The sequence below is a fragment of the Oncorhynchus mykiss genome, chromosome 17, assembly GCF_057628025.1.
Source record: "Oncorhynchus mykiss isolate SJ-2025 chromosome 17, ASM5762802v1, whole genome shotgun sequence".
NCBI lineage: Eukaryota > Metazoa > Chordata > Actinopteri > Salmoniformes > Salmonidae > Oncorhynchus > Oncorhynchus mykiss.
In genome coordinates, this window is record NC_143038.1 from 66,403,813 (window position 1) to 66,427,747 (window position 23,935).

At 42.5% G+C, this 23,935-nt stretch overlaps 1 protein-coding gene across 1 annotated transcript in view; it reads right to left on the reverse strand.

The window, feature by feature from the left end:
- Window positions 1-754: 754 nt before the first annotated feature.
- Window positions 755-23,935, reverse strand: part of LOC110494726 (metabotropic glutamate receptor 4-like) — a 273,107-nt gene continuing 249,926 nt past the window's right edge. The window contains exons 10-11 of the mRNA XM_090206402.1: window positions 7,693-7,939; window positions 755-3,612 (exon numbers count right to left, since the gene is read on the reverse strand). Coding sequence (XP_090062528.1) covers window positions 3,563-3,612; window positions 7,693-7,939 — 297 coding nt within the window. The 3' untranslated portion in view covers window positions 755-3,562. The remainder of the gene's footprint in view (window positions 3,613-7,692; window positions 7,940-23,935) is intronic.

Sequence of the window (23,935 nt, forward strand, 5' to 3'; positions counted from 1 at the left end):
GCGCGCACGCGCACACACACACACACACACACACACACACACACACACACATGTATATGTGGCAGTTGTATCAAAGGATAAAGGGGTCAACAACGTCTCTCACAAGTAATGAGAAACAAACCAACTCACAGGATTTGTTGTCCCTCTAATTCAACTTTTTTTGTGATAGATACCATTGTCAACAAATCCTTTTTCGGTAACACTTTACATTAGCATTTACTTAAAATGACTTATAATGGAGTTAACAAGTTTATGAAACTGTTTAGTTTATAGATTCTTTATAAAATGGTAATTAGCTGTTACACCACATTGTTATTTTGGTTCTTGCCAAATAGTGAAGTTATTTTACCAGTTAATGTCCTGATACCTCCTGAACTTCCTGCTTCTAAACTAATGACATCGCTTCTGCCCTCTGCTGCCCTCTCCGAGACAGTCAGGTCAGTCCTGTTGGCTCTTCTTCCCTCGCTCTTTCCTTCCCTCCATCTCGTTCTATGTCCCTCTCTCTCCCTCTCCCTCTCCCTTCCTCTCTTTCTGACAAGCCAGACCAGTGGAGCAAGACCTCCTCTCATACAGAACGGGTAAATGTTGCACATTACACTCAATTATTACTTTACGGTTTCCACATTCTGACCTACTGACGCTTTACACTCAATTATTTATTTACTGTTTCCCCGTTCTGACCTACTGACACTTTAGGTCATAAAAATGCAATACTGTAAGAGAGAACAATTTTGAAAGAAAGAAGAGAAGCTTGTAATTTTTATTTTATTAGAAATGTGATTTTGTATTTTTTTTTTAAATGGACATGCTCCACACACTTCATTACTTTTCAATAGGTTTTACAAATACGTAGTCAGATAGCCAGGCACTGTTTCTTTTTTGTTTACATTTTTCCCTTTTTAGATTTGTCAAGACATAAAAGCGGACATCATCAATCTATTTAATAACGTACATTAACTTGCCATTTCATTTGGTCAGCACTCACGTTATTTTATTATTTTAGTAATACAGAGGTTAATGGAAAAGCAGCGTTGAGTTCACATCACAAATGACCTCACAATATAAAATAAAATAAACTAAAGGACTGTTCAGTTTTACAGCAACCACTTCTGATGTATTTATTCAGAGAACTGATGGCGGCCGAATGGACTACTGGATCCTTTGGCATTTTGTCTTGAGTAGATTCCTTTCTGTAGCTTGAGGTCATATAGTATACTAGTATATCGCTGAAGCATTTTGCAAAACAGGACACAGTCCTCAGAGATAATTCATTTTTTTATTAATTAGTCTACTGTTTTACCACATAAAACCACTGTTTTATCCATTATGGATATCATCCTGGGTGCACGACTACTGTGTGGCATACTCCCCTGGGGATACTTTACTCCCCATTTAATGGATTTGGATCTGTACAACTTAGCTGTACCTTTGTGTGACCGGTAGGATAGCTGCTGGAAATGGATGGGGGTCATCGATGGTATCTCACTATAGGGCCTCTTGCAGCCTGAGAGACTAGTTTTCCAAAAAAATGTATTACAATCCCTACCATGGATAGTATTGGATGTTCCGTTATTGGACTCCTTTATGGGAACTTTGTAGTATTTAGAAATGCCATGGAGTAGTCTTGGTGACTCGGAACAATTGGTTATCAATATACAGTTTATCGACAACGAGATAAACTACGCCGTTCTGCAATTTCCTTCGGGAACTGATCATTCATGCCTATTTTCGTGCCAGTGAGTCTTCCACCTAGGCTTTTAACTTTTCTTTTATTTCGGAAGAATGCAAATTTGGCAATGATTGGGTGCTTATATCTCTGTCCACTCTGTCCTAAACGGTGTACACGTTAGAGTTTGATTTGGTTAACAGTATCGCCTGGGATCTGTAGCTCTTCAAGACATCATTATTTCATCCCACTTTCAGGATCTTCACCCTCTTTTTCTTTGATACCAGTAAGTACCAGATTTGCTCTCATAGATCTAGTCTGTATTTCAAGTAAGGCTGGTCTCAGAAACATGTTCTCCTTTTAAAGTTTTTTAACGTCCGTTTCAATTGTATTTGACTGTACCTTTTAGCTTGTTTGTTTCTTTCTCCATTGTCGCAGCTTTTTCGTCACTGATCTCGAGGCTCGCCTTCAATTGCTTTATATCTTTACTGACTAGTTCAAGTATGCCCAGTTTATCGTTTATCGACTTTAGCAAGTCGGTTTCTACACTTACCATTCCCAGTGGTGAAAAGCATAAATCGTATGTGTCCATCAAGGATTCTAATATTCTTTTGGGGATTGGTACTCCATGCTTACTCTCCGACATGTTTTGGTGTTGATTGTATTGGTGAAATTGGTCGATACATTTCTCTAGCCTTACAATTTGTTTTGTGTTGTTATCCAGATTGAAGGTTATTGCCCATGAGAACAGTATGTGGAGTGAAGTGCTAATATTTAGTCAAATTTACAGATTTTGAATATTACGTTTTTATCTTGAGGCATTCTGCACCTCTGTGTTCAGTCCACCATGACACATCTCTATTTGTACTGAGAGACTCTTTGTTTTAGTCTGGAGTTACAGTATTAAAGTATGGGCAAAGTGGGCAGAGGACAGTGGTAGCCTTTGGTTAGTTAATAACACAGATCAGGGCCTCACCTCACACAAAGAAACAAAGATCACTCACTAGACCTTCACCAGTTTGGAATTTACATATAATAGAAACCACACTGCAACAGAGTTTGAACGCATTCCAATATTTTTTTTACAACACAACACAGGATGTTCAAACTGGCATGCTCAAAATCAGTAATGACCATATTATTTTTTTGTCAACATCATTATAATTTTTTGGGTCAACTCAATGAAGACAGGTAAGGCAAAAACAACAAAAATATGATGGCGTACAATTATCCTGCATTGTTGGAATGGTTTCTTGAATCCAGTATTTAAACTGGAATACCTTTAAAAAAACAACAAAAATCAATTATGTCACTTAAAATCCTCCTTGAAATAAAAGACTGATCTCATCCTGGTGGCTCTGCAACTTCCTGTAGCATTGAGAGCAATGTCCCTTATTGTTGAGAACACTAGCAGACTACAACCTTGCATGGCATACACCTGAACAGATTCTTTCAATTGGATTGCATGTCAGTCCGGTCGGCTCAAGATAAGATAAGAAAAAAAAGAGAGAGAGAGAGAGAGAGAGAGAGAGAAATAGAGAGAATAAAGCTGCAATGCAAACAACGAGAAGGGAGAAGAAGCCTCATCCCGCATCATATCCTCTCCGGTCTCTGCCAGGGGGGAAGTGTTGGCCTTGTCTGTCATGGCCGACAAGATGGAGCATCACCATTATACTGTATCTGTTCTGTTGGGCCCTTGAGGGTCCCTCTCTGCATCTCTGTGTGGTCTTCTCGCTTTCCTTTATTATGACTATTCCCTGGGAAATCCTTTAGTGATCCTCACAACATGTCCCATGTCCATTTTCTTCCTCTATTTCCCATTTAATTCCAGTGCATAAGAACATTTTCACCCGCCATGAGGTGACCATCCAGAACAACGACGACGGCCTTCCTCTCCTAGATGACATGGTTGCTGTAGCTGATGTATGTCTGCTTTGTGGCGAAAGCTGAAAGAGAAGAAGAAGCGAACAACACAGAGAAGGCCAGCGTTACGTCACAGTTATTACAGTACTGTATACACTGGGCAAAAGAAGTAGTGTTCACCTCCTATCCCCTGTCTGTCTAATGGGTAATATGGCTTCGACCATCCAGTTGTCTCCCCAGACCTCCACCTCCTATCCACTGTCTGTCTTCTGGGTAATAAGGCTTCAACCATCCAGTTGTCTCCCCTGACCTCCACCTCCTATCCCCTGTCTGTCTACTGGGTAATAAGGCTTCGACCATCCAGTTGTGTCCCCAGACCTCCACCTCCTATCCCCTGTCTGTCTACTGGGTAATAAGGCTTTGACCATCCAGTTGTTCCCTAGACCGTGTTGGCTGATCCTCTGCGGATAAATCCTACCTTCCCTGCTACTAATGTCAGCTGGTCAGGGAGACAGGAATTTTTCAATTACATCATGCTGTGTCCACAATGGCAATGACCCTGACCCATTGTGTTGTTTTAAACAAGATATTTTGTCACGAAAAGATGCTCGACTATGCATATAATTGACAGCTTTGGAAAGAAAACACTCTGACGTTTCCAAAACTGCAAAGATATTGTCTGTGAGTGCCACAGAACTAATGCTACAGGCGAAACCAAGATGACATTTCAGACAGGAAGTGAGACAGATTTTGAATGCGCTGTGTTCCAATGTCTCCTTATATGGCTGTGAATGCGCAAGGAATGAGCCTACACTTTCTGTCGTTTCCCCAAGGTGTCTGCAGCATTGTGACGTATTTGTAGGCATATCATTGGAAAATTGACCTTAAGAGACTACATTTGCCAGGTATCCGCTCGGTGTCCTCCGTCAAAACTATTGCGTAATCTCCAGGTGCGTGCATTTTTCAATTTGGTTCAGAGAAGAAACCAAACTGCCTCGAGTGATTTATCATCGAATAGATACAGTGCCTTGCGAAAGTATTCGGCCTCCTTGAACTTTGCGACCTTTTGCCACATTTCAGGCTTCAAACATAAAGATATAAAACTGTATTTTTTTGTGAAGAATCAACAACAAGTGGGACACAATCTTGAAGTGGAACGATGTTTATTGGATATTTCAAACTTTTTTAACAAATCAAAAACTGAAAAATTGGGCGTGCAAAATTATTCAGCCCCCTTAAGTTAATACTTTGTAGCGCCACCTTTTGCTGCGATTACAGCTGTAAGTCGCTTGGGGTATGTCTCTATCAGTTTTGCACATCGAGAGACTGAATTTTTTTCCCATTCCTCCTTGCAAAACAGCTCGAGCTCAGTGAGGTTGGATGGAGAGCATTTGTGAACAGCAGTTTTCAGTTCTTTCCACAGATTCTCGATTGGATTCAGGTCTGGACTTTGACTTGGCCATTCTAACACCAGGATATGTTTATTTTTGAACCATTCCATTGTAGATTTTGCTTTATGTTTTGGATCATTATCTTGTTGGAAGACAAATCTCTGTCCCAGTCTCAGGTCTTTTGCAGACTCCATCAGGTTTTCTTCCAGAATGGTCCTGTATTTGGCTCCATCCATTTTCCCATCAATTTTAACCATCTTCCCTGTCCCTTCTGAAGAAAAGCAGGCCCAAACCATGATGCTGCCACCACCATGTTTGACAGTGGGGATGGTGTGTTCAGCTGTGTTGCTTTTACGCCAAACATAACGTTTTGCATTGTTGCCAAAAAGTTCAATTTTGGTTTCATCTGACCAGAGCACCTTCTTCCACATGTTTGGTGTGTCTCCCAGGTGGCTTGTGGCAAACTTTAAACGACACTTTTTATGGATATCTTTAAGAAATGGCTTTCTTCTTGCCACTCTTCCGTAAAGGCCAGATTTGTGCAATATACAACTGATTGTTGTCCTATGGACAGAGTCTCCCACCTCAGCTGTAGATCTCTGCAGTTCATCCAGAGTGATCATGGGCCTCTTGGCTGCATCTCTGATCAGTCTTCTCCTTGTATGAGCTGAAAGTTTAGAGGGACGACCAGGTCTTGGTAGATTTGCAGTGGTCTGATACTCCTTCCATTTCAATATTATCGCTTGCACAGTGCTCCTTGGGATGTTTAAAGCTTGGGAAATCTTTTTGTATCCAAATCCGGCTTTAAACTTCTTCACAACAGTATCTCGGACATGCCTGGTGTGTTCCTTGTTCTTCATGATGCTCTCTGCGCTTTTCACGGACCTCTGAGACTATCACAGTGCAGGTGCATTTATACAGAGACTTGATTACACACAAGTGGATTGTATTTATCATCATTAGTCATTTAGGTCAACATTGGATCATTCAGAGATCCTCACTGAACTTCTGGAGAGAGTTTGCTGCACTGAAAGTAAAGGGGCTGAATAATTTTGCACGCCCAATTTTTCTGTTTTTGATTTGTTAAAAAAGTTTGAAATATCCAATAAATGTCGTTCCACTTCATGATTGTGTCCCACAGTTTTATATCTTTATGTTTGAAGCCTGAAATGTGGCAAAAGGTCACAAAGTTCAAGGGGGCCGAATACTTTCTCAAGGCACTGTATGTGAAAACACCTTGAGGATTGATTCTAAACAACGTTTGCCATGTTTCTGTCGATATTATGGAGTTAATTTGGAAAAAGGTTTGCCGTTGTAATGACTGAATTTTCGGGGGGTTTTCTCCGCCAAACGTGATGAACAAAACGGAGCGATTACTCCTACACAAATAATATTTTTTGAAAAACTGAACATTTGCTATCTAACTGAGAGTCTCCTCATTGAAAACATCCGAAGTTCTTCAAAGGTAAATGATTTTATTTGAATGCTTTTCTTGTTTTTGTGAAAATGTTGCCTGCTGAATGCTAGGCTTAATGCTATGCTAGCTATCAATACTCTTACACAAATGCTTGTGTAGCTATGGTTGAAAAGCATTTTTTTTTTAAATCTGAGATGACAGTGTTGTTAACAAAAGGCTAAGCTTGTGAGCTAATATATTTATTTCATTTCATTTGCGATTTTCATGAATAGTTAACGTTGCGTTATGGTAATGAGCTTGAGGCTATAATTACGCTCCCGGATACGGGTTTGCTCGTCGCAACAGGTTTTAATCTAGCTGTTGTTGTTATTAAACCAAATAAATGTATTTTAGGATATAGGCCTATATGGCGATGTTCTGTAACGCATGTCCATGCTCAGCATCCTTATAGATATGTGTGTGTCATTAAGATTTGTCCACAAATAGGTATTCTATCTCTGTTGACAGACCGACTCAGACCTCACTTTTCTTTTCTCTGGGAGGCAAGGCGGTCAGGTGTGTGACTCTTTTGGGCATCGCCTGAGTCATTTCTGCTGAGTCAATGGTTGAAGTCATTCTTTACCACAGATGTATAAAGCCTGAGTCTGTCCCAGAAACCACCAAGCATTTTGATTGCTTTTGAAATTAGAGTGAGATGGACTTAGACAGCGAGACTTTCAGCTGGTTCAGAACGATAAAGTCAATTGCCTCTCAATTAATTACACATGGCTTTGAACACTTTGAACAGTGCCACAAATCTGAGCCAAACAGTGAAACAAGGAAACGTAGATTCCTGATCATCATATTGAGCACAAGTGTTTATCTGTGAGAATCAACTCAGTGCATTGAAATTAGAAAATAAAACATGGTTGTTGTAGACAGTGTAGAAGAAGAATTTACATGGATAGAATACGTTAAATGAAACACAATAGGTCCATTATAATAAGGTAGCTAGTGTAATAGTACTGATGCCCTTCTTTGTGACCTACACACAGTGGAGAATTTGAGCATATCAGGGAATGTTTTAAGATCTCCCCCAACTTACAAACAGACTTAAAATGAAAACAATGGCAGCCAATTTCCTAAATCCATTGAAGTGTAAAATAACAACGGCATGAGGTGGCTTGTAAATAATGAATTGGATACTGTGCTTTCTACCTTCTACCTCTTAGACCAAATTATTTATGTGATTTACAGCACCTGAAGGACTAAATTAATCTTAGAAACATTAAACACAAACACAAGGATTCGCTCAGCTAATTCTAGCATGTACAGTATATAGCATACATACTGTAAGTCTTCATCTTTTAACTCACCTTGTGTTTCCAGGCTCTCAGACAGCTCAGTCTTGGCCTCTCCATTGGGACGTAGGCTGGCCTTGGGGTTGAACTTGTTGGACATGGTGGTGGCAGTGACCATGGCCTTAAGGCTGCGTGTGCGTTTGGGCACGTTCTGCTCCGGGTGCCTGAGGATCACGTAGACCTTGGGCAAGTAGAGCATCCCCAGAGAGACAGAGGCACTCAGACTCACGGAGATGGTCAGAGTGGTGGTCTGGATGTACATCTGTAAAGTAATATCAAGGAGATTGAGTTAGACATATGGCTCAAAATTATTTTAAGGGTAAGGATGGGGTTAGGGTTAATGTAACCGCCATCTGGAATCTGCTGGCTGTATTCCCTGCCCAAAGGCAATAAAGAGCACTAAGTATTGACAGCTATTACCACACTCCTAAAGGTCTTCACGGATCCACCTGTACCCGAATACCCCCGACATTTTGGACCCGTGAAGGCCTCTATTCTACATGTTCATCCCTGGTGGTTTACTATAGATGTTAATGTTCATCCCTGGTGGTTTACTGTAGATGTTAATGTTCATCCCTCGTGGTTTACTGTAGATGTTAATGTTCATCCCTGGTGGTTTACTATAGATGTTAATGTTCCTCCCTGGTGGTTTACTGTCGATGTTAATGTTCACGTCAAGCCTTGTTGACTACTGAGGTTTAAATACTTCTGTCAGTTTGTCCTTGGCGTATGTCATTCATGAAGAGATGGACAAGGTTTGTGAAGGACAAAACTGATATCATTGAATACATGTCAAAGCCTTGCTCCTCACCAATGTTATTGTGTAAGAAGCTCATTTACTAGAACATATAGACCATGTATGTGGCGTATCACTATGATTAGTTACAATGCACATTAGACAAGTAAATTATTACTTAAGGTAATTTGTTGGTAGGAGGGCAGAGCACAAAGGCTAGTCCATAACACTGTTTATTAAATCAACATCCTTTCTTCATAAGACCCCACCCTACTCCCCACCACCACAGTGCATCAGACCAAGACACTTTTGTTGCATTTTTGCAGTGCTAGTTTTAACATGGAACCCACGGCAATTTCAAAACACCAGTCTATTTTGACTCCATACATGCTACTCTATACAAAGGAAACAACCTCATGAAATATTTATCCATGGCTGAACATTGTGAATCACGGGGGAGGGCCTTGCTGATCAGCAGTCTAACTCACTCCACTTGAAGTGTTTGCTAAGCAGAGCTGTGTTAATTAGGCTAGCTTATTGAGAACATTAAAGGGGAGGGACAGGCTTGCAGGAATTGTAATGTCTACATTGTTACAAATACTGATCACCCGACCTGATCAGGGGAAAGTAATTAAAGGTTGGGATGATATAAAATGGTATAGACAAAGGTGAATCCACAGCATGATACTGTATGCCCCAACCCCAAAACAAACATAAATCCCAATAGTGTGTTAACCTGTAAATATTGGATTTGACTTAGAGATCACCATTACAATAAAAATCTGCTCGGTTTGACCAGACCTTTCTCTCTAGCCAGCTATCTAACCCAGAAAATAAAATCCCTGCTGTTGTTTCATCAACATAGTGTACCTTCCCCAGACGTGACCCTCTGCTAGTGGGTCTGTGTTGTTATTCTCTCTCTCTCTCTCTCATAGGGGATGGTGGATGCAGGGTTGAAGGAGCAGAACCCAGCTGTGGTAGAGTATGACACAACACATGACTACCACTCTTCATATTTTCAGGCATGGTGGTGGCTGCATCATGTTATGGGTTTGCTTGTCATCAGCAAGGACTAGGGAGTTTTTTCTGTTGATAAAAATAAATGGAATAGGCTAAGCACAGGCAAAATCCTGAAGGAAAACCGAGTTCAGTTTGCTTTCCAGCAGACACTCTGAGACAAATTCTCATTCTCATTTCGTCTTGAAAATCTATGGCAAGATCTAGCAATGATCAACAACCAATTTGACTGAGCTTCAAGATTTTTAATAAGAATAATGTGGAAATATTGTACAATCCAGGTGTGCAAAGCTCTTAGAGACTTAACCAGAAAGACTCACAGCTGTAATCTCTGCCAAAGGTGATTCTAACACACCTAGGGGTGTGAATACTTATGTAAATTCGATATTTCTGTATTTCATTATCAATACATTTGCAAAGATCTCTAAAAACGTGTTTTCACCTTGTCATTGTATGGTATTGGGTGCGTGAGTAAATACAACTATTTAATCCATTTTGAATTCAGGTTGTAACACAACAAAATGTAGAATAAGTATGAAAACTTTCTGAAGCCACTGTATTTTAGCACCATATTAACACCATGCTAGTACAATGCTTGGTTGAGTAGTTTACATCTGTAAGTCTAGAATTATCCAATGTCATTACTATTGTGTGAAGTCACTGTGTACTGATAATCATTTGACTTCTGTGATCACTTTATTGTATTTGACTGGTTCATAACTCTGGTTCAAACCCTGGTTTATAACCCTGGTTCATTACCCTAGTTCATAACCCTGGTTCATAACCCTGGTTCATAACCTTGGCTCATAACCCTGGCTTATAACCCTGGTTCATAACTCTTCTTCTGTCACACCCTGATCTGTGCTTGTCTCCACCCCCCTCCAGGTGTCGTGTATCTTCCCAATTATCCCCAGTGTATTTATATCTGTGTTCTCAGTTTGTCTGTTGCCAGTACATTTTGTCTAGCAAGCCTACCAGCATTTTCCCCTTGCTCCTGTTTTTTTTTATTTTCTATCTGTTTTCTAGTTTTCCCGGTTTTGACCATTCTGCCTGCCCTGACCCTGAGCCTTGTCTGCCATTCTATACCTTGTCACACCGCCCCGGATTATTTACCTCTGCCTGCCCTGACCCTGAGACTGCCTGCCGTTCTGTACCTTTTGACTCTGATCTGGATTACTGACCTCTGCCTGCCCTTGACTTGTCATTTTGCCTGCCCCTGTTCTGGTAATAAACTTTTGTTACTTCAACACTGTCTGCATCTGGGTCTTCCCTAAAATGTGATAGGTCCAGGGTTCATAACCCTAGTTCACAACCCTGGTTCACAACTCTGGTTCATAACTCTGTAACAGCTGATGTAACACTGATGTTATAAATGTGTAATTTTGTTCACCTGGAAATTTCTACAAGAGATCTTCACAGATCCACCTGTACGTGATCACGTCCCTCCCTCCTCTCCCTTGCACTTTATCAGTTCTGGATAATAAAGTAGTAAAATAATTGACTCAGATCAGATCTGGATTCGACCAGGTCTATATGGAACACGTCTAGTTGACCTCGGGTCGGTTCGGTCTGTATGTTTATGCATATCGTGTCCGGAGGGGAAAGCTTTTCAAATGTTAGGCCTCTAATTCCTGCTACTCTAGTAAACTGATGTGTAATTACACCCAGTTTGCATTCATCAGACATGGAGTCAACTGTAGCTGACTTTGAAGACAGGAATACTTCTATGTCCATCCCATGCATGCCATCCTCAAATGAAGCAAAACAGCTACTCACAGTTAATTATCTATGCATAGTCCCTTGACCCCAAACCACCTTGACTAACCTGTACCCCGGCACATTGACTCGGCACCGGTACCCCCTGTATATAGCCTCGTTATTGTTATGTCATTTTATTGTGTTCCTTTTTTATGTACTTTAGTAAACATTTTATTAACTCTAGGGCTTGTAAAGTAAGCATTTCATATTAACGTCTACAGATGTTATATTTGGCGTATGTGACAATTAAAATAACATCTGATTTGATTTGATTCCTCGCATGGCACCACGCGGAGTGCCTGTATACAACCGTTAGCGATGGTATATTGGCCATATACCACAAACCCCTGAGGTGCCTTATTGCTCTTATAAACTAGTTTCCAACGTAAGTAGAGCAGTAAAGATGAATGTTTTGTCATTGCTGTCAACCAATCAGCATTCAGGGCTCGAACCACCCAGTTTATAATGCAGAGTTAAATATTAGAATCCGATCACTGTAGAATCTGAATATTTGGATTATGGTTTGGCATTTTAGTTTTGTTGAATAAGCCTAAAATCAACTGTCCACCATAGGACTGTGAGTGTAAATCAGAGCAAAACCAGATAAAATCAATATTCCGACTGTGACTTGGCTCAGTAGACTGGCTGGATCATTAGCCTGTACTTCTTCTTAATCTGCCTCTGCCTCAGCACGTTCAGAGCAGCATACAGAGGTAGGATGGTAAAGGTGCACACACCTCTCATAACTGCGTCATCGACAGTGCAGGCCCGAGCCAATGCATGCCTCAGAAAAGACACCACACTGTAACACTAATGAGTGAAAGAGAGAAGCATAAAAAAGGGGACTGAGCGTCGACAAGGAATGTGCTTGAACAATTGGAACAGTGCTATTGGAAGACCTGCACACATAGAACATATGACATCTACGGACCTGTATTTCTTTAGCAGGCTGGATAACATGCTAGTTCTGAAGACTGATGAAAAAAAAACACTTTCAATGAGAAAACATGCTGGTTCTATAGTTTTATTCATAGTACAGTATGGCACATTCAAAATGACAGGATATTATTAATTTCAATGTAATTTCTATATTTTAGTTGTCGAGGGATTTCATAGCCTCGCATGGTTACTTAGAGTAGCATGGGAACATACAGTGCAGTCATATCTTATTGTATCAAAACTAACTGTGATTATAGTCTAATTAAGCCAATTACAATTTATTGCCCTCAGGGACACTAATGTGCTGTTGCTGGAGAACGTGATTTACAAAGAGACTGCAATGTTTTGGCCTTGATTAGCTTCTTGTCCAATCCCCTACTCTCCCGCTAGGAATGCACAGGTCAACAACTTCACAAACAAAGGGCTTGCATCTTGTAGCTGATGAAACCACTGTGAAATCTTAGATCGTATCCAGGCATCTGTGCGCTGTCCCATTGATCCTCATTATGTTCTATTGGGCCTCTGGGACAGCTGCTCAATGACTAATGTTGTTTATCTATGAAAAACCAACAACAACCCAAAGCAGAGTGCTCTGTCTGATTGCTCTGTCTATCGCTCTCTTTCTGCAGGTGGCGTGGTGAGAACTGTGTCTGACCCTGCATAACAGTATATGGACACATAACATCACAGCGTGTTATCCGATTCTGTTGAACTAACCTACTCTCTTAGCAGCCCAGAGACAACAACAAAAAACAATGTCAACAGAATTATGAAAAATACATAACATAAAAGAGATGGACAGAACCACTCACCAGCACCATAATGGCAGCTCTTCCTAAAGTGGCGGATTGTGTTGGAATTGTGTGCATCCGTGTATTTATGGGTGCCAAGGGAAGACAGGTATCACAAAAAAAATTGACCAATAAAAAATTGTAAAAACACATTGTATAGTAATTTATCTTTTGTTTCTCTGTGTTTCATCATTTCCCTTCACTCCGCAAGAGGCTGAATGTATCTCCTACCGCAGAAAGCATCCGAGCGAGTGAAACAGCACCTCTCTGTCTCCGTACATGTAGCCCATCTATCTGATGCTGTCTGGTCAAAAAGAGTATGATAGTCTTGCCGACTGTAGCATTGAATGCAACGGAAGCCAATCAGTGTTGAGCTAAACTAAGTGCGGTCAACTATGAATGGCCTGGCGCACCAAAAACGGAAGCTAGCTTGGAATTGGCCTCACAACAATTACATCACATCAAGCCAAACATCATTGACAAAAAATGTTTTAAAAGTTGCACCTTGTTGTGTTGTTGTCCTCCGGTTACTAGCTAGCCTCTCTGGGTTAGATGGGACTCTACCGTCCCACCTGACCAACATCCAGTGAAAGTGCAGGGCGCCAAATTCAAACTACAGAATGGTAAATATTTAACATTCTTAAAAATACACATGCAATATGTAAAAATAAAGCTTAACTTGTTAATCCAGCCATGGTGTCAGATTTCAAAAAGGCTTTACGGCGAAAGCAAACCATGCGATTATCTGAGGACAGCACCCCATCAAACAAACACAGACAATCATATTTCATCCGGCCAGGCGCGACACAAAACTCAGAAATAATGATATAATTCATGCCTTACCTTTGAAGAGCTTCTTCTGTTGGTTTTGGACAGCCCTACTTCTTCATTTCTCGAAGGAAAAACATCAACCGACTTCTAAAGGCTGTTGACAACCAGTGGAAGCGATAGGAACTGCAAGCAAGTGCCTTTGAAATCTAGATCCACATAGAAAACCCATTGAAAAGAGAGTGACCTCAACAATAACAAAAATTCCTGGATGGTTTGTCCTTGGTGTTTCGAATGCCGAATAAGTTCTGTTAAACTCACAGACATCATTCAAACAGTTTTAGACACTTCAGAGTGTTTTCTATCCAGATCTTCTGGGCCTGAGTAGCAGGCAGTTTACTTTGGGCACACTTTTCATCCGGACGTGAAAATACTGCCCCCTAGCCTAGAGAGGCTAGCTAGCTAAAATGGTCCCTTTCCTAAATTAGCCATGGACAGAGATAGGGATTTGGACTTGTGGTTTTACTCAATTCTCCATACTGGCCAATGATTATAATGAATTTATAACCATAAATTCATACATTGTGCCCCTGGCCTAAGAGGATGGAAGTTCAATATGTAGCTAGATGTAGTAGGCTAATATTAACTAACTGGCTTATTGTTTCCCATGAAAATAAGTTAGGGTAGCAAGCAAGCATTTTAGCCAGGTAGCACAGGTCAACAACCATCACAGTGTCATAGACCGTTCTGGCAAAATGAAATAGAGGAGGATGGCAATTGTGTTGAGGGTGAGGCAACATGTTTTTTCTAAAAGTAGTCAGAAAATGTCAAAAGCATTAACTTGATTGTCCATGCTGTAGGTCATGTTTGTTACATGCAATATGCTTTGTGGACTTCACTGGACAGATGTTTCTCTCTGGTTTTGCGATGAAACAAATGTGTTGTTGAATTTATTCTGCCATTGTGTCTTCATATTGTCTCAGCCTTAGGGCTATATATCACGGTGGCAAGGCATATGAACTAACAGGTTATAGAGCAAACAACGCAATTATCACAACACATTTTGTATCTCTACTATTTCAATATTCTCACCTCCATTTGATTTGTACACTGCTGCTACTCACTGTTTATTGTCTACGAATAGTCACTTCACCCCTACCTACATGTATAAATAACCTCAACTAACCTGTACCCCCACACACTGACTCGGTACCGGTACCCGCTGTATATAGCCTTGTTACTAACCTGTACCCCCACACACTGACTTGGTACCGGTACCCCTGTATATAGCCTTGTTACTAACCTGTACCCCCACACACTGACTCGGTACCGGTACCCCTGTATATAGCCTTGTTACTAACCTGTACCCCCACACACTGACTTGGTACCGGTACCCCTGTATATAGCCTTGTTATTGTTATTTTATTTAGTTTTTTATGATTTTGTACTTTAGTTTATTTGGTTAATATTTTCTGAACTTTTCTTGAACTGCACTGTTGGTTAAGGGCTCATAAGTAAGCATTTCACAGTAAGGTCTACACTTGTTGTATTTGGCACATGTGACAAATAAAGTTTGATTGAATTTGATTTTACATGGGATGTAATTGGGCATTTTTTTCCCTGGCTTGGCATCCACAGTGATTTTACCCACACACTGGTACTGCCATTATGAGGAGAGACACCTTCTCTTTGAACTCCATGGTAGAGCGCCTCTCCCACTCCTCCCACTCCCCCTACCTGACAGACAGCCTCTGACTCCCCCTACCTGACAGACAGCCTCCCACTCCCCCTACCTGACAGACAGCCTCTAACTCCCCCTACCTGACAGACAGCCTCCCACTCCTTCTACCTGACAGACAGCCTCTGACTCCCCCTACCTGACAGACAGCCTCCCACTCCCCCTACCTGACAGACAGCCTCTAACTCCCCCTACCTGACAGACAGCCTCCCACTCCTTCTACCTGACAGACAGCCTCTGACTCCCCCTACCTGACAGACAGCCTCCCACTCCCCCTACCTGACAGACAGCCTCCCACTCCTTCTACCTGACAGACAGCCTCCCACTCCTTCTACTTGACAGACAGCCTCCCACTCCCCCTACCTGACAGACAGCCTCTGACTCCCCCTACCTGACAGACAGCCTCTGACTCCCCCTACCTGACAGACAGCCTCCCACTCCTTCTACCTGACAGACAGCCTCACACTCCTTCTACCTGACAGACAGCCTCACACTCCTTCTACCTGACAGACAGCCTCCCACTCCTTCTACCTGACAGACAGCCTCCCACTCCTTCTACCTGACAGACAGCCTCCCACTCCCACTCCCCCTACCTGACAGACAGCCTCTGATTTACATCACCTCTCCAGGTGATGCCGTGCCACATCGACATCCATATCCAGCATCATGTTCCGTGAACACACACTATAGATAGGCCAGATGTCTCCATTTGAATGATAGAGTAGGACTCCCCATGGCATTTTTAACATTTCTCCTGACACACGATGACAAATGAATGAGTGTGTTTGGAGTGCCAGATCAGGGAGGCTCGCTGTAAACTGGTGAAGGGAACATATGCGGTCAATCAACAGCATTTAGTTTTCTCTAAAAGACATATAATCTCCAGCCGCAAGGCTTTGTTGCATCGCTCTTGATGATTATCAGCTTATTTTGTTTTGACATGTTCATTTCTTATAAAGGAACATGGTTTACATAACAGTGCAGAGAATCTGTCATGGCATTATTGTCATTGATTTGAAAATCAGCCAGTTTGTGTGTGCTGCAGCCCAGTATTATTGATTGTGGATGCCACATCCTGCATATTATAGCACAAAAGATCGTATTTAAGAACTGCTGACTAATAACATAATCATTCAAAACTGAATATTACATCTCCTTGAGATTCTGTGAAGGTGTCTTTACACCACAGGCAAAGTTTCCTGTGTGAGCACGTGTATAATACTATAATACTATCTAGCTGCAGTAATACAGTTTAAAGGAAAGCAGACAGCAGTATAAGAGACTATGTCTCCGTTCCATCATGCCACTGTGTTTTCTCTCTCACCTAGCAGAGCTTTGGCCTCCTGGCAATGATGTCTCTCCTCCTCCTAATGAATAACAGTTACGCTATCTCTCCCCAAAAGCGTCTGCACTTTTTTTGAGGGAAATACTAATGAATGAATGTCTAATATAATTGTGATAAGAAAAGCCACCTCCTATCTAAAGCCTCTACAAGATAACTTGTTTCAAGTCTTAAAATTGAATTAGCAGAGCTGGGGATCTGAGGGATTGTAAGGGGGGATAAAATAAAAGCTTTACCATCACATTCAAGGTATTTTTTCTTCCACTGTCCTGTTTAGTGATTCAAAGACACACTAGCTAATAGATTACCTTGTTTAGGAAAAAGCTGACATTAAGTATCTCTTCTATTCCACTATTCTCTTGTATCTTTCAAGGCAGAAGACAGCTGGAAGACAGTAGTTATTGATATCCATCGCTGTTTGCTACTGATTACAAGAGATAAACCGTGTTCAGATCAACATCAGATATTCATTTGGAGCTTTTGCAGTTGGTGTTAGTTTATCTTGTTCTTATTAAATACATCTTTAAACTGATCCTTATGCTCAGTGTGCTCTAGTATTTTTGTATTGTTATAAACATAATATGATGGTATCAGACAGGATTTAAGAGAGACTAAGAAAACACTGAATACTCTTCTTGTAATAGTTGTTTTCCCTTTTAAGCCCTGCAGGTGTCCTTCTGCTCTTCAAATCAAATCAAATCTTACTTGTCACATGCGCTGAATAAAACCGGTGTAGACCTTACAGTGAAATGCTTACTTGTAAGCCCTTAACCAACAATGCATACATTTATTTATGTATTTTAAGTAAATAAATAATTAAAGAGCATTAGTAAAATAACATAAGCAAGGCTATTTACAGGGGGTATCGGTACAGAGTCAATGTGCAGGGGCACCGATTTTCCTAGGTAATTGACGTAATATATATAGGTAGAGCTATTAAAGTGACTTATGCAGAGATAACAGAGAGTAGCCTCTGTAGTGTCTTGCGGTCGGAGGCCAAGCAGTTGCCATACCAGGCTGTGATACAACCAGTCAGGGGGAAATATGCTCTCGATGGTGAAACTGTAGAACGTTTTGAGGATCTGAGGACCCATGCCAAATCTTTTCAGTCTCCTCAGGGGGAAAAGGTATTGTAGTGCTGTCTTGATGTGCTTGGACCATGTTAGTTTGTTGGTGAAGTGGACACCAAGGAACTTGAAACTCCCAACCTGCTCCACTACAGCCCTGTCGATGAGAAAGGGGGCATGCTCGGTCCTCCTTTTCCTGTAGTCCACAATCATACCCTTAGTCTTGATCACGTTGAGGGAGAGGTTGTTGTCCTGGCACCATACGGCCAGGTCTCTGACCTCCTCCATATATGCTGTCTCATCATTGTTGGTGATCAGGCCTACCACTGTTGTGTCATCAGCAAACTTAATGATGGTGTTGGAATCGTGCCTGGCCGTGCAGTCATGAGTGAACAGGGAGTACAGAATGGGACTGAGCACGCACCCCTGAGGGGCCCCCGTTTTGATGATCAGTGTGGCGAATGTGTTGTTACCTACCCTTACCAGCAGCATACCACTGCTGGCTTGCTTCTGAAGGTAGGGAGGGTTGGTACTGGTCAGTCCCTGGATGGGAGACCAGATGCTGCTGGAAGTGGTGTTGGAGGGCCAGTAGGAGGCACACTTTCCTCTGGTCTAAAAAATATCCCAATGCCCCAGGGCAGTGATTGGGGACACTGCCCTGTGTAGGGTGGTGTCTTTCGGATGGGACGTTAAACGGGTGTCCTGACTCTCTGAGCTCATTAAAGATCCCATGGTACTTATCGTAAGAGTAGGGGTGTTAACCCCGGTGTCCTGGCTAAATTCCCAATCTGGCCCTCAAACCATCACAGTCACCTAATAATCCCCAGTTTACAATTGGATCATTCATCCCCCTCCTCTCCCCTGTAACTATTCCCCAGGTCGTTGCTGTAAATGAGAACGTATTCTCAGTCAACTTACCTGGTGAAATAATGGCTAAAAATATATTTTTTTAAATACGACCTGGGGACGAACCGTCAGGAAATCCAAGATGGCGTTGCAGTAGGATGTGTGTATCTGTCTTTGTCTTATCTCGTGTCTTATCCTGTGTAAATAGCCAGTCTTTTTCGTATATATATATATATATATATATATATATATATATATATATATATATATGTTAATCTCACTTTCTATCTACGAACTAAATTTACTTTCCTGCAACCCGCCTCACCCAATGTGGTACGGATCTGCAATTTTTGTTCCTTATAACTGGAACTTCCATCAGCAGCTAGCCGGCTAACTAGCTACTAGTCTTTGTTAGCCACGGCTAGCAGTCTTTACCTTTTTCCCCGTCATCAGCCAGCCTTAGCTAGGACAACACCTGCCAGTCTGCACAGCGCGATATCAACCCAGAGCATATCGGACTGCTTCTCTCTACCATATCACCGGACACCTGGCGCTCTGGATCATTACACCGGATCATTGCAGCTAGCTAGCTGGCAACTGTTAGCTAATACCCCTGTCCTGAAGCTAGCACCAGCTAGCCTTGAGCTAGCATCAAGCTAGGCCCATATACCAGCTAATTCTAGGGCTACAATATCTCCTTTGCCAACTGGCCTGGACCTTTTATTGTCGACATGGAGCCCCGCCTATCATTCACGACTGGACTGCGGACGTGATCGCCCGATGTGGTCTCATCTGGCTATTCTGTAACGATGTCGCCGAATAACCATCAACTAGCCCCGGCCCGCTAGCTTTTCTGAATGCTGTGTCGCCGGAAGCTTTGGACTGGGAACTGTCACCGGAAGCTCTGGACAGGGTACTGTCGCCAGAAGCTCTGGACTGGGAACTGTCGCCGGAGGCAGCTGTTTATCGTTGTCTCTGATTGCACTGGAGACCAGGCGCGCTGAGCTGGCACAACCTATCCTTGGAGAGATACCCACTTTAGCAGGACAAGTGCGAGGAGTTGGCACAGAACGCACCGGGCTGTGAATGCGCACTGGAGACACAGTGAATACGAAGAGTTGGCTCTGGTTCAAAACCTGGCTCCACCAACCACCCCGTGTGCCCCCCAAAACATTTTTTGAGGCTGCCTTGTTCCCTCGCTGCCTCCGTCTTCTCCCATGGAAGGCGATCCTTTCCAGCCAGGATCTCCTCCCACATCCAGGATCCCTTACCGTCCAAGATATCCTCCCATGTCCAGGATGTCTGCTCCTCCTGGCGACGCTGCTTGGTCCGTTTGTGCTGGGATCTTTTGTCACGATCGTTATAATGAGTGGACCAAGATGCAGATTGGTATGGTTTCATCCTCTTTATGAGGTAGTAAAACTCAAAGAAAACAAGAAAATGCTAAACGAAACATGAAGCTCAGGTAGTGCTCGCAGGCACATAGACAAGATCCCACAAAGCACAATGGGGAAATGGCTACCTAAATATGATCCTCAATCAGAGACAACGATAAACAGCTGCCTCTGATTGGGAATCATACCAGGCCAACATAGAAAAATAATTACCTAGATAACCCACCCTTAATCACACCCCGACCTAACCAACATAGAGAAAAAAAAGCTTTCTATGGTCAGGGCGTGACAGCGTAGTAGTGACTACCGAACGGCACCCTGACTCAACTATTGCTGCTCTCTTGACCCTATGATCACTCAGCTACACAGTGGATGCCCCCTGGACTGTTTCAATAACACGGTATCTCATTTTGTTTACCTGTCAGCCCCAGCCTCAGGTCCTCTATGTACCTAACTGACTCGCTCTTTTATTTATTTATTTTATTTTTTATTTCACCTTTATTTAACCAGGTAGGTTAGTTGAGAACAAGTTCTCATTTGCAACTGCGACTTGGCCAAGATAAAGCGTAGCAATTCGACACATACAACAACACAGAGGTACACATGAAATAAACACAACATACAGTCAATAATACAGTAGAACAAAATAAAATAAAAAGTCTATATACAGTGAGTGCAAATGAGGTAAGTTAAGGAAATAAATAGGCCATGGTGGCGAAGTAATTACAAAATAGCAATTAAACACTGGAATGGTAGATCGGCAAAAGATGAATGTGCAGGTAGAGATACTGGGGTGCAAAGGAGCAAAATAAATAAATAAATACCAATATGGTGATGAGGTAGGTAGATAGATGGGCTGTTTACAGATGGGATATGTACAGGTGCAGGGATCTGTAAGCTGTTCTGACAGCTGGTGCTTAAAGCTAGTTAGGGAGATGTGAGTCTCCAGCTTCAGAGATTTTTGCAATTCGTTCCAGTCATGGGCAGGAGAGAACTGGAAGGAAAGACGACCAAAGGAGGAATTGGCTTTGGGGGTGACCAGTGAGATATACCTGCTGGAGCGCGTGCTACGAATGGGTGCTGCTATGGTGACCAGTGAGCTGAGATAAGGCGAGGCTTTACCTAGCAGAGACTTGTAGATAACCTGTAGCCAGTGGGTTTGGCGACGAGTATGAACCAACGAGAGTGAACAGGTCGCAATGGTGGGTAGTGTATGGGGCTTTGGTGACAAAACGGATTGCACTGTGATAGACTGCATCCAGTTTGTTGAGTAGAGTGTTGGAGGCTATTTTATAGATGACATCACCGAAGTCGAGGATCGGTAGGATGGTCAGTTTTACGAGGGTATGTTTGGCAGCATGAGTGAAGGATGCTTTGTTGCGATAAAGGAAGACGATTATAGATTTAATTTTGGACTGGAGATGCTTAATGTGAGTCTGGAAGGAGAGTTTACAGTCTAACCAAACACCCAGGTATTTGTAGTTGTCCACGTATTCTAAGTCAGAGCCGTCCAGAGTAGTGATGCTGGACGTGCAAGCAGGTGCTGGCAGTGATCGATTGAATGGTATGCATTTAGTTTTACTTGCGTTTAAGAGCACGGAAGGAGAGTTGTATGGCATTGAAGCTCGTCTGGAGGTTAGTTAACACAGTGTCCAAGGAGGGGCCAGAAGTATACAGAATGGTGCTGTCTGCGTAGAGGTGGATCAGAGAATCACCAGCAGCAAGAGCAACATCATTGATGTATACAGAAAAGAGAGTCGGCCTGAGAATTGAACCCTGTGGCACACCCATAGAGACTGTCAGAGGTCCGGACAACAGGCCCTCCGATTTGACACACTGAACTCTATCAGAGAAGTAGTTGGTAAACCAGGCTAGGCAATCATTTGAGAAACCAAGTGGCTGTCGAGTCTGCCAATAAGAATGTTGTGATTGACAGAGTCGAAAGCCTTGGCCAGGTCGATAAATACGGCTGCACAGCAATGTCTCTTATCGATAGCGGTTATGATGTCGTTTAGAACCTTGAGCGTGGCTGATGTGCACCCATGACCAGCTCTGAAACCAGATTGTATAGCGGAGAAGGTATGGCTGGATTCGAAATGGTCAGTAATCTGTTTGTTAACTTGGCTTTCGAAGAAATTAGAAAGACAGGGTAGGATAGATATAGGTCTGTAGCAGTTTGGGTCTAGAGTGTCACCCTCTTTGAAGAGGGGGATGACCGCGGCAGCTTTCAAATCTTTGGGAATCTCAGACGATACGAAAGAGAGGTTGAACAGGCTAGTAATAGGTGTTGCAACAATTTCGTTAGATAATTTTAGAAAGAGGGGGTCCAGATTGTCTAGCCCGGCTGATTTGTAGGGGTCCAGATTGTGCAGCTCTTTCAGAACATCAGCTATCTGGATTTGGGTAAAGGAGAAATGGTGCGGGCTTTGGCGGGGTGCTGTGGAGGCTGCCGGGCAGTAGGGGTAGCCAAGTGGAAAGCATGGCCAGCCATAGAGAAATGCTTATTGAAATTCTCAATTATAGAGGATTTATCGGTGGTAACAGTCTTTCCTAACCTCAGAGCAGTGGGCAGCTGGGAGGAGGTTCTAGGGTTTCTAGGGTTTCTGGGATAATGGTGTTGATGTGACAGGCCTTTCAAAGCACTTCATGGATACAGTCCGTGAATGCTATGGGTCGGTAGTCATTTTGGCAGGTTAGCCTAGTGTTCTTGGGCACAAGGACTTTGATGGTCTGCTTGAAACATGTTGGTAATACAGACTCAGACAGGTAGAGATTGAAAATGTCAGTTAAGTCACTTGCCAGTAGGTCAGCACATGCTCAGAGTACACGTCGTGATGATCCGTTTGGCCCTGTGGCCTTGTGAATGTTGACCTGTTTAAACTTCTTACTCACATCGGCTATGAAGAGCGTGATCACACAGTTGTCCGCAACAGCTGATGCTCTCATGCGTGTTTCAGTGTTACTTGCCTCGAAGCGAGCATGGAAGTAATTTAGAACATCTGGTAGGCTCGTGTCACTGGGCAGCTCTCGGCTGTGCTTCCCTTTGTTGTCTGTAATATTTTGTCAGCCCTGCCACATTCGACGAGCGTTGGAGCCTGTGCAGTAAAATTCGATCTTACTCCTGTATTGTCTGTTTGATGGTTCGTCTGCGGTTATATCGGGATATCTTATAAGCTTCTGGGTTAGAGTCCCGCTCCTTGAAGCGGCAGCTCTACCCTTTAGCTCAGTGCGGATGTTGCCTGTAATCCTTGGCTTCTGGTTGAGGTATGTATGTGGTGTACTCCTCAGTGCCATTGGAATAATCCCGGTCTGTGCTAGCAAAACAGTCCTGTAGCTTAGCATCTGCTTCATCTGACCACTTTTTTATTGACCGAGTCAATAGTGCTTCCTGCTTTAATTTTAGCTTGCAAGCAGGAATAAGGAGGATGGATTTATGGTCAGATTTGCATAATGGAGGGCGAGGGAGAGCTTAGTACGCATCTCTGTGTGTTAAGAAAAGGTAGTCTAGAGTTTTTTTCCCTCTGGTTGCACATTTAACATGCTGGTAGAAATGAGGTAAAACGGGTTTAAGTTTCCCTGCAATAAAGTCCCCAGCCACCTCTGGATGAGCGTTTTCCAGTTTGATTGTGGCGGTATACAGCTCCTTGAGTGAGGTCTTAGTGCCAGCATCGGTGTGTGGTGGTATGAGACAGCTACGAAAAATACAGATGAAAATTCCCTAGGTAATTAGTGTGGTCTATGACTTATCATGAGATACTCTACCTCAGGCGCGCAAAACCTTGACGCTTCCTTAGATATCGTGCACCAGCTGTTTTTTTTACAAATATACATAGAACACCACCCCTTGTTCTATCCTGCCTAT